The following is a 14481-nucleotide window of genomic DNA, read 5'->3' as shown; positions in this document are numbered from 1 at the left end:
TGCTGGGATTACAGGCTTGAGCCACCGCGCCTGGCCTGGTTCTCTCTATGCTTCTAAACTGATTCTTTTAAAGAATTCTACTATCGTTCTAGAAATTTTCAAAAGGAACTGAAATTCTACATGAGTGTTCAGTCCTAGATGAGTGTTCAATCAACGATGTTTCTGCCAAAGTCCTCCAAAAGGTTTCCAAAGTGACTTTTCCCCCTTATTAGAGCCATATTATTGTTTATGGGACATGTTTTAATTAGTAATTAAAGAAAATTTTCACTCTTATGACAAGATCTAATTTTTGTCTTTTTTCCTCTTACAAGAAGCACTTAAACTCTCATGGAGGGAAAGCCCCTTGATGACACCAGGTGGCAGAGGTCATTTGTTCTGCAGGGTCAGGGCTGGTCCTGAGCACAGGAAGCACAGTTCACCCTGTTATGTGACTTGACGAGTGTTGGAAAATTCCCTTATCTTCTCATCCACATCAGGAGCCCAATACGTGTAACTTTCACACATGGAAGAGATAACAAAACCTTGTAGGTTGCCTAGGGGTGGCCCTTTAGTCCTCTGCTATGAGTTCAGCTAGCCACATCAGACTAGTATGCTTTCTTTTGGGTCATGAAGGAATAAAACAGAGGCTAGGTCAATGTCAGAGAGACAGAGAGGGAGTCAGGGAAACTGAAAAATATTGACAGGCAGGAGGTGGAAGGCGAGAGACTACAATAGGCAGATGAGTTGAGTGGTTGTAGGTAGAAACAAGAGAAAGCCTGAATTCAATCCAATTTTTATCTGTAGTCCCTTTAGAAGATGAGCCACAGAACTAAGTGGGGCTTATTCTTCAAACTTAATCATTCCAGATCACATTGTTGGTGCTTTCAGGGTGAGCCTGCAAACTGTAGAAGAACAAAGTATGGCACAGATAAACCTGTTTCAAATTTCAGCCTTGCCAGTAGTAGCAAAGTAACTTCCACTTCCTTACTCTAACAATGCAGGTAATAATACTTACTTCGAAGGAGTTTTAAGAAACAGAAATGATGTAAGCAAACCTGCTGGTATTAAGTGTGATTTCAATGGTAAGTGTTGTCATCGGTGATGGTGGAAATGGACACATGCCACACCCTTAACCGTATTCATAGACCCTTTGTCCACTGTCTACACTGGCAGGGAGGAGAATTTTATTGCTGGCATTGTTTAGGATTGCCAGTGCATGGTGATAATAAAAAATGAACCGACTTCTAGTTGACTTTGTAATTGCTTTTAGATTCTCTACAGACATGCCAGATAAAAAAATAGTACACCAAGTTAAATTTGAATTTGAGATAAGAAAAATTTTTTTAGTGTGTGTACCATGCAATATTTGAGATACACTTATATTAAAAAAAAATCCTGAAAGAAAAGTATTGGGCCTCCTGAATTTTATTTAATAAATTTGACAACCCTAAGAGTAAGGAAGAACCATCTTGCTTCCTAAGATAATATCAACAGGAAACACTTTCTAAATTCTCTTTGGGTCCCAATAGTACTGACTGACTCAGGCAAAGACCAGACTTTCGTCAGAGTGGACAGATACATCGATTCCTGACGGAACAACAGCCAGCATGGCTGTAAGAAGCCAGAATCAAAGAGGATGGTGACGAGGCAAACTTGCATCAAAAGCTGGCTGAAGAGCAGGAGGAACCCTTTTCCCTCCCGCAATAACTTAACAAACTTGAATATCTATTAGATTAGCAACATCAGTTCTTAGCATTCCTCCTTCCTACTCATAGTCAACTCTTGATCAACTGCAGTAATAGGAAGAGAGAAGGACATCACACATAACCCCAAATCAACATGAAAACAAAACTGATTAAGGGTAAGATCAGGCCTAGTGGTGGTTCATGCCTGTAATCCTGGCACTATGGGAGGCCAAGGCAGGAGGATCGCTTGAGACTAGCCGAGGCAACACAGTGAGACCCTGTATCTACAAAAAATTTAATTTACAAAATTAGCTGGGTGTGGTGGCATACATGTGTACTCCCAGCTACTCAGGAGGCTGGGGTAGGAGGATTGCTGGAGCTCAGAATATTGAGGTTTCAGTGAGCCATGACTGTGCTGTTACACTCAAGCCTGGGCAATAGAGCAAGAACCTATCTCAAAAACTAAAAAATCAAAAAACCAAAAAGAATGAGATCAAGTGGTAGGTAAATGACATGTGGCCTTGTTTCTGCTAAGTCAGCCCTGCCCTTCCCTATGTTACTAGGGATCCTGACTCCTGCAGGCAGGACCCAGTAATGATCATTTTACCAACAACTGTGTTGCTAGTACAATTAATATCCTTTCTTCTTAAAGTACCTTTCACATAACTTATGTTCTGTAAAATATTACTAAGTATACAATGAAAGGGAAAAGAAAGCAAGCCAATGTTTCACGCTTTAAGTTAGGAAATGCTGTTTTAAACAGCATTAACCTTTTTTTTTAACTACAGAACTTCCCAGGGGCTTCAATAAGCTCATGTCCTTTGAATCCCTAGGATATGATTTTCGTACAGAGCACGTCCAGGTTTATTTGATCACAGACTCTTTCAGAGAACGGACAGTTGCAGTTCACATTTCATGTAATATTTTTGGGTGCTATTTTGAGGAATCCTACATCTACAGTTTCAGCAATGCTGTGCATGCGTGCGTGTGTGTGTGTGTGTGTGTTTGTGTGTGTGTATGTGTGTGTGTTTGTGTGTGTGTGCGTGTGTGTGTGTCTGGTATTAACTGGTGCAATTAGAAAGAAGAATCCACTCCTTGGTATATTAGTTTCTGATTGCTACTATAATAAATTAGCACAAACTGAAGAGGCTTAAAACAACACAAATATATCACCTTATAGTTCTATATGTTAGAAGTCTGACATGGGACTCACAGGCTAAACTCAAGGTGTTGACAGGGCTGTACTCCCATCCTAGAGGCTCTACGGAGAATCTGTTCCTTGCCTTTTCCACTTCCAGAGGCTTCCCACATTCCTTGGCTCATGGCCCACTTCCTCCTTCTTCAAAGCCAGCGACATTACATCTCTCTGATCATTCTTATGTCGTTATGTCTCCCTCTGATCACAGCCAGGGAAAGTCTTCAGTGTTTAAAGATTGACTTTAAAATTCATGTGATTAGATTAGGTGCACTTAGACGGTCCAGGATAATCTCCCCACGTCAACATCAGCAAAGTCCCTTTTTGCCATGTAAGGCAACATATTCACAGATTCTAGGGATTAGGGTTGGACATCTTTGGAGGGCATTATTCTGCCTACCACATATGGGTGGTGGGTAAGAATACCCTGAGAGTTCCAGCCAGCAAGCAAGGACAAAGAGGAAGAATGAAAGTAACTATTGCCATTGTTTGTGCTTTCCCAATTATTTCTTACAACTTCACAGTATCAGGGACATTGAAATTACTGTCTTGTTAAGGGATGCATAGCAATAAACAATACGGAACATGTTCCCAAGAACTTGGTTCTCTCTTGACAATGTAGAGAAGCAAGCACAAGTGCTCTGTGAATTAGATACTCCACAAACACAGCCAGCTGGCCTCTCAGCAACACTGGCTGCGCTTCCCAGTAAAAGGTACATGCCCTTAATCAGCTTTATTGAAGCTGCCCTCACTAAGCAACTGTGCAGACATTATTTCCTATGATGCAGGTCCTATAACTGTCCAGTTTTACAGGTGAGAAAGGGAATACTTTCTATGATTATGCTACTTGACAAGGTGTTATTTTCACTGAACCAGTAAAATGTACACATCTGAACCCAAAGCTTGATCTTAGTCCTGTGTAATGTGCCTATTTGTATGTCTATTTGACAATCCATCTACCTGGACTTCTTCCGCCTTCCAATTCCAACCCAAAGCAAGTTCCTTCCTGTGACTCTATCTGATCTGACAGTCTACATATGTGGTTTTGGGAGTGTGTGCACACGTCTGCATGCTTGTGTACATGTGTTCAGTAACTCTAATTTTTTTCTTCGTGAGGCTTCACATTTTGAATGCCAAACTGTCTGATCGTCAATCAGATACAGTGACTTCTGGGTCAGAGGCGGGATATGTACTCAACACATGCCTTAGAGTCATGTCTATTTCAAAACTTGGCTAGATCATTACCTCTGAAACATTGGCTAATTACTTGAGCACCACAAACTTCAGCTTTCTTATCTTGTGAGAAGTCAAAAATAGTATCTGCCTCACCAAGTCACTGTAGAATGAAAAGAGGTGATAGAGATAAAGCACCTGAAAGATAATAATCACACAATAACTTAGAGTTGATGCTATGATCAATTCCATGCTCTAAAAATGCTATTCAAAGTTCTTGCCTCTCTGAAAGATGCTTAATGACAACTTCTACTTAAATCAGTGACACTAGTATGACCGATACCCATGGGTTAATTCACATTAGGTTAAGGTGTGTTAATACATTTTTTTTTTTTTTTCTAAAAGGCTCTGCCTGCCTGGAGAACTAGGGCCTGATACTTCTTGAAATTCGCTAATCACATCTGGTTTAGCTTTAGAGATTTTTCTGGGATTTTGCCAGCAGCTACGACACTTTAATGGCTACAATAAACCTCAAAGCCTCATCAAATCTTTGCTGTATGTGTGAAAATTATGTCCTCTTCAATTAAACATTCAATCTCAGCTCACACCAAGGCCTTATGGAAAAGGAGGTGAAACCTGAATGGAAACGTAAGATGAAACGGACCGCCACGATTCTGGCCATCTTGCCAGATGGTATTTAGAAGAAAAAGAAATTCATTAGAGAACCTACGGTGTGTATTTTCTTTAAATATTTACTGGGTACCTTTCATGTGTTGAAAACACTGGCATCTCTAAAGATTAGCAGGGCATTTTTGTTTAAATATTCCGTGTGTGTGAGGTGGGGGGAGTCACTTCCTCATTTGCCCTTGTGGTACTTCATGTGTTTTGGTGAAGCCCGATACAAAGAAGAAAAGTAACAGACAACGTTCAGTTTTCTTTCCCAAGGCCGCTCTACCCGCTTCAAAAGCTCTTGTATTTTCTTAAAATTGGCTGAGGACAGTGTCAGTTGAGTACTGAGGGTTCCGGAATGACAATTCAGAGCCTCCCTAGACAAAAGGAGGTATACCAAAGTGAGGCACTACGGGGGAACCCTCGCCTCTCCACTCGCCTCCCAATTCACTCCTCTTATCCTCTTGCTATTTATCATCAAACGTACAGGGACGTCAAAGGGAGGCAGCCCCTGGAAGGAGAAGGGAAAAGATCAAACAGGGATCAAGTTTCGGCTCAAAGACTACAGGAGAGGTCAGGCCAAGGGTTTTACAAGGGGCCAAGAGACAAGAGGGAATGGGCATTTAGAAACGCCCACGGAGCAAACAAGCTCCTCTGCCATTGCTAACTCTTGCTGCCACACTGAGGACTAGCCTGGGCCCTAATTCTACCACTGGAGAGGGACAGACAAAAATGCTAGGTAGTAGCTTACTACGCTTTGTACAATAGTAATCATGCTCCTCAACTTCAACAAGGATACAACTGCCAGTTCTTCAGGAGAGAGAAAATAATGACAAGTTCACATATCACATTTCTAAAGGAAGCATCCATTTGGTTGAATTCATTCAACCACATCAATGGGAGAAAAAAAACCCCACGTTCCTTTAAAAATAATACACAAGATAAAAATATTCACTTGTAACCATTATCCTTTCCATGTAAGTTTTATGCCCAAAGTAAAAATAAATGGCTCTCTTTGCCACCAGGAGTACATCGTTCCCACTTTACTTCCATTTCCAAGCTGTTCTCGGCCTCAGACTTCGGTTCTGAGTACTCTTTCACAATAAACATTTTTAACATGTTTACTTTATGTCTTGGTGTTAAAATATTCCTGGTTGAAGCCCTTCATTTCCTCAAGCTCTGCTTCTGGCACTCTGGGCTCCATTTCCACATTAACACGCTCCCTAAATCCTCCGCAGAGCTCTTCAATTGGAGTTATACAAGCTCCAAGGCAAGTATTTATATTCTTGGACAAGGAGATGTCTCCACAGTGAAAACACAAGCCTCTAGAAATGCCAAAGGAAAATTCCTGCCCAAGTGAGACATATTTTCACCTTTTAAAAAAGCCAAAAAGGGGCTTTCAGCATTTTCTTTTGAATAATTAAAAATGTAAATTAAACTAAAATGGAATGTTTACTGTGGGTCTTACCATCATTATTAGACTCATATATAAACCAAACATACAGGAACGTGTATGTGTGTATGTGTATAACATGTGTGTGATATATATACTTAAAGCAGCAGAGTAAACTAGCTAATGTGTGAGTTCTAGAAACGAGAAACTAGAAAATGTGTGAGTTTTAATTGGATAGACTTGATTAGACTTGATCAGAGTGCAGTAAATCTGTCTCTTACTGGCTGTGTGAACATAACTTCTCTAAGCCTCATTTCTCTCATCTGTAAAATGGGGCTGGTGTAGTTCCAGCTTATTAAGACTGTTATATGAGACAACAGTAAGCATCCAGTAAATGGTTACTGCTATTATCGTTAATAATGTTATAACTACTAAATGTTAGAAAATGTAGATATAACAAGATATGGATATAAGAAACAAATGATCAACACTAATGAAAGACAAGAATTTGGAAATACAGTGCCTCTACACACTGTGTAGAGTCAGAAAGTTTCCTGAAAGCTGTGGTGTACCATCACTGAACTCTGCACCAATCCCACTCTATGAGCCAGACCTAAATAATCCTCTTCAAACATTTTTAAAAAGTAGTCTTAGCTATTATCATAATAACAGAACAGTTCCTATTACCTTCTAGTTGCCTCTTCAGTTTTCTCAAATCTTTTATGAGGTCTTCAAACTTGACTTGGGAGGCCAGAAAGAAATCCTGTGGTTCCGGCAGGGGGAAAACACTCTTTTCTGTTCCAGCTTCCTAAGAGATATGGTAAATAAAAGTACATTATACTTCCCAATTGTCACTTTCAGTTGAAATTCCAAAGCATCAGTGAGGAAAAAAAAAAAAGCTTCTTTATTAGATGTCTGAATAAGAATCATAGCAATGTTCCTCTGCTATTCCGAAATTTGGACTTGTGACTTTGAAGTGCTTTCTTGTCTTTCACGGTATCTTTTTGGACTTATTGGCAATGAGGTCGGCTATGGCACGGGCCAGGTTCTATTTTGCCTCATGAATCAAAGAGAAAATTGTCAGGTCTGTCCTGATCTTGGAGACTCTACTCCCATGAAAAATGGAACAGGGGAACACATGAAAGTACTTACATTTGAAGTCCCCGTTTGATTTACATGTGCTAGCAATTAGACAAGTCATCTTTGGGGTATGCCAATGGGTGTGAATCAGAAGGTGCTGGACAAGAAGGCACTGCAATGGAAGATACAATCACCCTCCCATCACCTTTCCTCACCTTTCTCTGTGACTTAAAGCTCTTCTGTATGTATTACGCATGATCAAATTCTTTGTATATGGATGCATATACACATATACACTGTTTTTTTTTTTTTTTTTTGGAGATAGGGCCTTGCTTTGTCATCTAGGCTTGAGTGCACTGACACAATCACGGTTCACTGCAGCCTTGACCTCCCAGGCCCAAGCGATCCTTCTAGTTCAGCCTATTAGCTGGGACTACTGGTACGTGCCAACATATCCGGCTAATTTTTAATTTTTAATTTTTTTGTAGAGACGGGGTCTCACCATGTTGCCCAAGCTGGTCTCTAACTCCTGGGCTCAAGCGATCCTCCAGCCTTGGCTTCCCCAAAACTCTTCATATATTTGAAAAGTTTTTGTAAATGTTGTTTGGCTTATCTTAGGAGACTGAGAGCAGGTGGGATATAGTTTTAACAATCTCCACTGCTATACCTAATAGAGGATTCTCAGCTGAGAAACGTCTTAAAGGACAAAAGCTTCAGGCACAATGAAACATAAGCTGAACCTCAAATACCTTTTCCAGACTAGCTAGCTTTCTCCCTGAGTTGTTTAACGTAAGTTTTGTATCTTGCATGTCTTAGGCAGTCTTCAATTATGCCTCTCTCCGCACAGGCTACTCTGCCAGTTTTCCTTCACATTCCATCTTCCCTACTGCCATTAGGACTAATTCCAAACTCTAAAACTGCTTTACAAGGCACTTTATGATCTGGCCTCTGTCTACATCTCTGGCCTCATTTCTACCTTCCCCCATCTCCAACTCCCTCTAGACCTTCATGAAATAGACCACGATCTCTGGCTTCTAGGCCTTTGTCTATAAAATGGTCCCTTTCTGACCCTTCCCTAGTGCCTCCTTACACTTCCTTGTTCATATTCATCTTGTAAGTCTTAAAACAAAGGTCCTTCCTTAAAGATTCCCCCTAACCCCAGCACGGGGGTGTTTCTCCTGTTTCCCAAAGGCTTATGATGCTTATATTATCACAGCATTTATCACCATTAATTTTTTTACCATAAGTTATTGGGGTACAGGTGGTATTTGGTTGCATGAGTAAGTTCTTTAGTGGTGATTTGTGAGATTTTGGTTCACCCATCACCCAAGCAATATACACTGCACCCTCTTTGTAGTATTTTATCCCTCATCCCCCTCCCACTCTTATCCCCAAGTTCCCACAGTCCATTGTACCATTCCTATGCCTTTGCATCCTCAGAACTCAGCTCCCACATATCAGTGAGAACATACGATGTTTCGTTTTCCCTTCCTGAGTTACTTCACTTAGAATACTACTCTCCAATCTCATCCGGGTCTCCGAAAATGCTGTTAATTCATTCCTCTTTATGGCTGAGTAGTATTCCATTGTATATATATATCACAGTTTCTTTACCCACTCTTTGATGGACATTTGGATTGGTTCCATGATTTTGCAATTGTGAACTGCGCTGCTACAAACGTGCGTGTCCAAGTATCTTTTTCATGTAATGACTTATTTTCCTCTGGGTAGATACCCAGTAGTGGGATTGCTGGATCAAATGGTAGTTCTACTTTCAGTTCTTTAAGGAATCTCCACACTGTTTTCCATACTGATTGTACAAGTTTACATTCCCCCCAGCAGTGTAGAAGTGTTCCCTGATCACTGTATCCACGCCAACATCTGTTTTTTGATTACGGCCATTCTTGCAGGAATAAGGTGGTATCGCACTGTGGTTTTGATTTGCATTTCCCTGATCATTAGTGATGCTGAGCATTTTTTCGTATGTTTGCTGGCCATTTGTATATCTTCTTTTGAGAATTGTCTATTCATGTACTTAGCCCACTTTTTGATCAGATTGTTTTTTTCTTACTGATTTGAGCTCATTGTAGATTCTGGATATTAGTCCTTTGTCAGATGTATACATCGTGAAGATTTTCTTCCACTTTGTAGGTTGTCTGTTTATTCTGCTGACTGTTCCTTTTGAGGTGCAAAAGCTCTTCAGTTTAAGTTCCAACTACTTATCTTTGGTTTTATTGTATTTGCTTTTGGGTTCTTGGTCATGAAATCCTTGCCTAAGCCAACATCTAGAAGGGTTTTTCCACTGTTATCTTCTAGAATTTTTAGTTTCAAGTCTTAGATTTAAGTCCTTAATCCATCTTGAGTTGATTTTTGTACGAGGTGAGAGATGAGGATCTGGTTTCGTTCTCCTACATGTGGCTAGCCAATTATCCCAGCACCATTTGTTGAAAAGGGTGTCCTTTTCCCACTTTATGTTTTTGTTCGCTTTGTCGAAGATCAGTTGGCTGTATTTGGGTTTATTTCTGGTTTCTCTATTCTGTTCCACATAGAATTCCATCGCTATTCTATTCTATGTGCCTATTTTTATACCAGTACCACACTGTTTTGGTGACTATGGCCTTATAGTATGGCTTGACATCAGGTAGTGTGATGCCTCCAAATTTCTTCTTTTTGCTTGGCCTTGCTCTGGCTATGTGGGCTCTTTTTTGGTTCCATATGAATTTTAGAATTGTTTTTCCTTTTTTCTGAGATGGAGTCTCGCTCTGTCGCCCAGGCTGGAGTGTAGTGGCGCGATCTTGGTTCATTGCAAGCTCCGCCTCCCGGGTTCACACCATTCTCCTGCCTTAGCCTCCCGAGTAGCTGGGACCACAGGCACCTGCCACCACACCTGGCTAATTTTTTTTTTTTTAATTTTTAGTAGAGATGGGGGTTTCACCATGTTAGCCACGATGGTCTCGATCTCCTGACCTCATGATCTGCCCGCCTCGGCCTCCCAATGTGCTGGGATTACAGGCGTGAGACACCGCGCCCGGCCTAGAGCTGTTTTTTCTAATTCTGTTAAGAATGAAGGTGGTGTTTTGATGAGGATTGCACTAAATTTGTAGATTGCTTTTGGCAGTATGGTCATTTTCACAATATTGATTCTACCCATCAATGAGCATGGGATATGTTTCCATTTGTTAGTGTTGTCTATGATTTCTTTCAGCAATATTTTGTAGTTTTCCTTGCGGAGGTCTTTTGACTCCTTAGGTATATTACTAAGTGTGTGTGTGTGTGTATATATATATTTGCAGCTATTGTAAAAGGGGTTGGATTCTTGATTTGATTCTCTGCTTGGTTACTGTTTGTGTATAGAAGAGCTACTGATTTGTGTACATTAATCTTGTATCCGGAAACTTTGCTGAATTCTTTTATCAGTTCTAGGAGCTTTCTGGAGGAGTCTTTAGGGGTTTCAAGGTAAACAATCATATCGTCAGCCAACAGTGACAATTTGACCTCCTCTTTACTGATCTGGATACCTTTTATTTCTTTCTCTTGTTTAACTGCTCTGGTTAGGACTGCCAGTGCTATGTTGAAGAGGAGTGCTGTGAGTGGGCATCCTTCAATACTATGTCGGCTGGGCGCTTGTCATAGATGGCTATTATTACATTGAGATACGTCCCCTGTATGCAGATTTTGCTGAGAATTTTAACCATAAAGCGAGGCTGGATTTTGTTGAATGTTTTCTCTGCAGCTATTGATATGATCATGTGATTTCTGTTCTTAATTCTGTTTCTGTGGTATGTCACATTTATTGACTTGCATATGTTAAACCATCCGTGCATCCCTGGTATGAAACCCACTTGATCGTGGTGGATTATCTTTTTGATATATTGTTGGATTCGGTTAGCTAGCATTTTGTTAAGGATTTTACCATCTACGTTCAACTAAGGGTATCAGTCTGTAGTTTTCGTTTTTGGTTACGTCCTTTCCTGATTTTGGTATCAGGGTGACACTGGCTTCATAAAATGAATTAGGGAGGGTTCCCTCTTTCTCTATCTTGTGGAACAGGGTCAAAAGGATTGGTACCAATTCTTCTCTCAATGTCTGGTAGAATTCTGCTGTGAATCCATCTGGTCCTGGAACTTTTTTTGTTGGTAATTTTAAAATTATCATTTAATTCTTGCTGCTTGTTATTGGTCTGTTCACGGTATCTAATTCTTCCTGATTTAAGATAGGAGGATTGTATTTTTTCAGGAATTTATCCATCTCTTCTAGGTTTTCTAGTTTATGTATCACCACTAATTTTTAAATTGCCATCTTGTACATCTTCCCCACTAAACACCTCAGAGGCAGAAGCTGTGTCTTGTTCTTGGTATAGTAAACAACACCAGCATATCAATAAGCTTTATTTTTGGTTGATGGGCACTACCACAGAGGGCCTATAAAACATGGTTCTGAGATGTATGTACCTTTAGCAGGAGACATCTAATTTATCACTATGTTTTCTTGTGGTTTCAGGAATCCTCTTGACCCTTCCTCCTTAAGGCCACTAGCTTCATTAGGGATGCTAGGATATGGTAGTTTTCTTCATTTTATTAGACACAATGTACTTTTTTCCTCCCATCTTCATATACTTATTTTACTACTTTAAAACAGAAGTAGTACTCTCGTCTGAGTGCCAAGATGGAACAACATCTAAGATCCTCACTACGAAGCTCCATGCTAATCTACACTGGAAGAACTCAGACATAGTATCTCTTTCTATTTTTCAAAACTTTATCAGATTCAGTCTCGGTTTTGATTGTGTATGTGTTTGTGTGTGCACACACGCTAGAAAAAGAGGAAAGTATGTTGCTGAACGCATCAGGCTGGTAGCAGCTCTTATGAACGCTGCTTAATTAGAGTTCAAAAGGCATGACTCTACATGGGTTTCTCTAAATTTCACAGACCAAGACTTGGACCAAAAACCAGGCATGAGAAGAAGGAAGCAGGCAGCAGGAGTCACCTTTCTTTAGCTAATTGCTCATCACCACTAACCACAAAAATCATCACTTAGGCTCCTAGAGGAAAGGGCTAGTTTCATAAATCACATAATTCTACACTCTTGTTGAGTGAAATGCATTTTGCACAGTGAAAGCCAGAAGAGCACCACACTAATGTGGGCTTATTTTTTCTAGACTGGGCCATCCCATGTTTGAAACTGTTCTCAACGTAAGATTTTCCTCTGTGAAGTTGATTCCACTGGGTTCAGTCCTTTTCACCCACAACTATATTCCACAGGCAAATTTCAGCCTTCCCACACGATGCATCTGACTTGGCTGAAGTAGGCACTACCATGCCAACCTAGGGTTAGAAATGTCACCCTCAAAGATTCTTCAGGATAACTCTTCTGCCACACTAGTACCTGCTGTCAAAACCTAGGGTACGTGCTTATGTGCTTGCTGCAACTTCTTAATTTCCTGAAGCTAAACACACCTTCCTCACTCCACCAGAAAACAGCTCTCGTCTCCTCATATCTAGTTCTTTACAGATGTCACTTGAATTCCACATTTGTGAATATTAACATTACATCCAGTTCAGCAAGTTTTATCAGACACCTGTATTACAAACGATAAAAAAGAGACAACGGCCAGGCATGGTGGCTCACACCTGTAATCTCAGCACTTTGGGAGGCCAAGGTGGGTGGATCACTTGAGGTCAGGAGTTCGAGACCAGCCTGACCAACATAGTGAAACCCCGTTTCTACTAAAAATACAAAAAAACTAGCTGGGCATAGTGGTGCACGCCTAGTCCCAGCTAATCGGGAGGCTGAGGCACGAGAATTGCTTGAACCTGGGTGGCGGAGGTTGCAGTAAGCCGACTGCACTACTGCACTACAGCCTGGGCAACAGAGCACGACTGCATCTCAAACAAAAAAAAAGAGAGAGAGACAGACAACAGTGAATTCTGAACCTCAAGAACCAATGTCAAGATAATAGGTATTCCTCATAAACACATACAAGGCAGAATAAGAGGCATCTTGAGAGAGATTCAAATAAAGTAATTCCAGGCTTCAAAGGTGAGGGCTTCAAAGCCTTCCTTCAAAGATCAGGATGTTAGCAACGACCTCATAGAAAGGTCATGTAAGATCAGACTAAGTTATTTTTCACTGCATGTTTTTTCCCTTTTACAAAAGGGATACATGTTCATTATGCTTAGTGATGGAAAGAAGACAGTTAAAAAAAAAAACCCTTACAATCCTAACATCCAGAAAGAAACATTTTAACGTATTTCTTTCAGGTTTTTCTGTGTGATTGTGTGTATTTACATTTATCTATTACATATTGGGTATTATACTGGATGTTATTTTGAAACGCATGCTTGTAAATTAAAAACAGATCAAAAATATTTTCTAATACCACTACATTCTCTCCTACACGCTCTCCACGGGAGTGTATTATTCCAGTGTGTGACTCTGGAATAATTTATTCGACCTTGGTCTCTATCATTGTACACCTACCAAAATTTTTCCAATATTTTGCTATTGTAAGCTATTATAAGTAAATAGTCATTAAATCCTTAGTTGTTTTCTTAGGGTAGAAATTTCTTAAAAGGTTACACGTATTTCTAGGACTTTTGATACAGAAAGGTGGAAAACCTTGCTTTGGATCCTTTTGTAGCTCATGAGTGGGATGGACTGGGTGTTCGTATGCATGTGTGAGATGCGCCACCATTGAACCTTGGTATGATATGGACCTGTCTGACATGAAGAAAAAAGAAAAGAAATGAAAAAATGGGGGAAAAAGGAAAACAAAAAGAGAAAAACAAACAAACAAACAAAAAAACCCACAACCTTGCTTGCCCATAGAGCATATATGTATAAATTAGGAAAATGTGTTCCCTGTAGATAGGAACAGCTTTCTGGGCAAACAGATTGACAAGCACATGGCATCTTCATGTGAATTTTTTTTAAGTGTGCCCTTTATACGATATATAATTTGGTGAATCAAGGGCAGGCTAGATATGAGTCCCATTTGACTTAGAGATCTTAAACACAGAATAACCTGATTTACCATATATGACAGTCCTGAGAAAGGTTTGATCAATTTACAGTGCTAATTCTATATATCTAGTTGGCAATTTATGTCTTCTATTTTGTAAATTGCCTGTGATATATTTTGCCATTTTTTTAAAATAAGGAAGAAAGTTTTTTTTTCTTGTTAATTCTCAAGAGTTCATTGTCTATTATGTTGTAAACTTTTTCCCAGTATGTTATTTTGATTTTGGTTTTAAGTCATTTTTGAGATACTATTTTAAAATTATAATTAGGAATTAAAGTTTTTTAG

At 39.9% G+C, this 14481-nt stretch overlaps 1 protein-coding gene across 1 annotated transcript in view; it reads right to left on the bottom strand.

The window, feature by feature from the left end:
• Nucleotides 1–14481, bottom strand: part of FMN1 (formin 1) — a 385253-nt gene that overhangs the window by 106350 nt on the left and 264422 nt on the right. Inside the window, exon 14 of the mRNA XM_011932729.1 lies at nucleotides 6782–6902. Coding sequence (XP_011788119.1) covers nucleotides 6782–6902 — 121 coding nt within the window. The remainder of the gene's footprint in view (nucleotides 1–6781; nucleotides 6903–14481) is intronic.

The sequence above is a fragment of the Colobus angolensis genome, unplaced genomic scaffold, assembly GCF_000951035.1.
Source record: "Colobus angolensis palliatus isolate OR3802 unplaced genomic scaffold, Cang.pa_1.0 Scaffold97, whole genome shotgun sequence".
Lineage (NCBI taxonomy): Eukaryota > Metazoa > Chordata > Mammalia > Primates > Cercopithecidae > Colobus > Colobus angolensis.
This window is presented reverse-complemented; position numbering and strand designations above follow the sequence as displayed.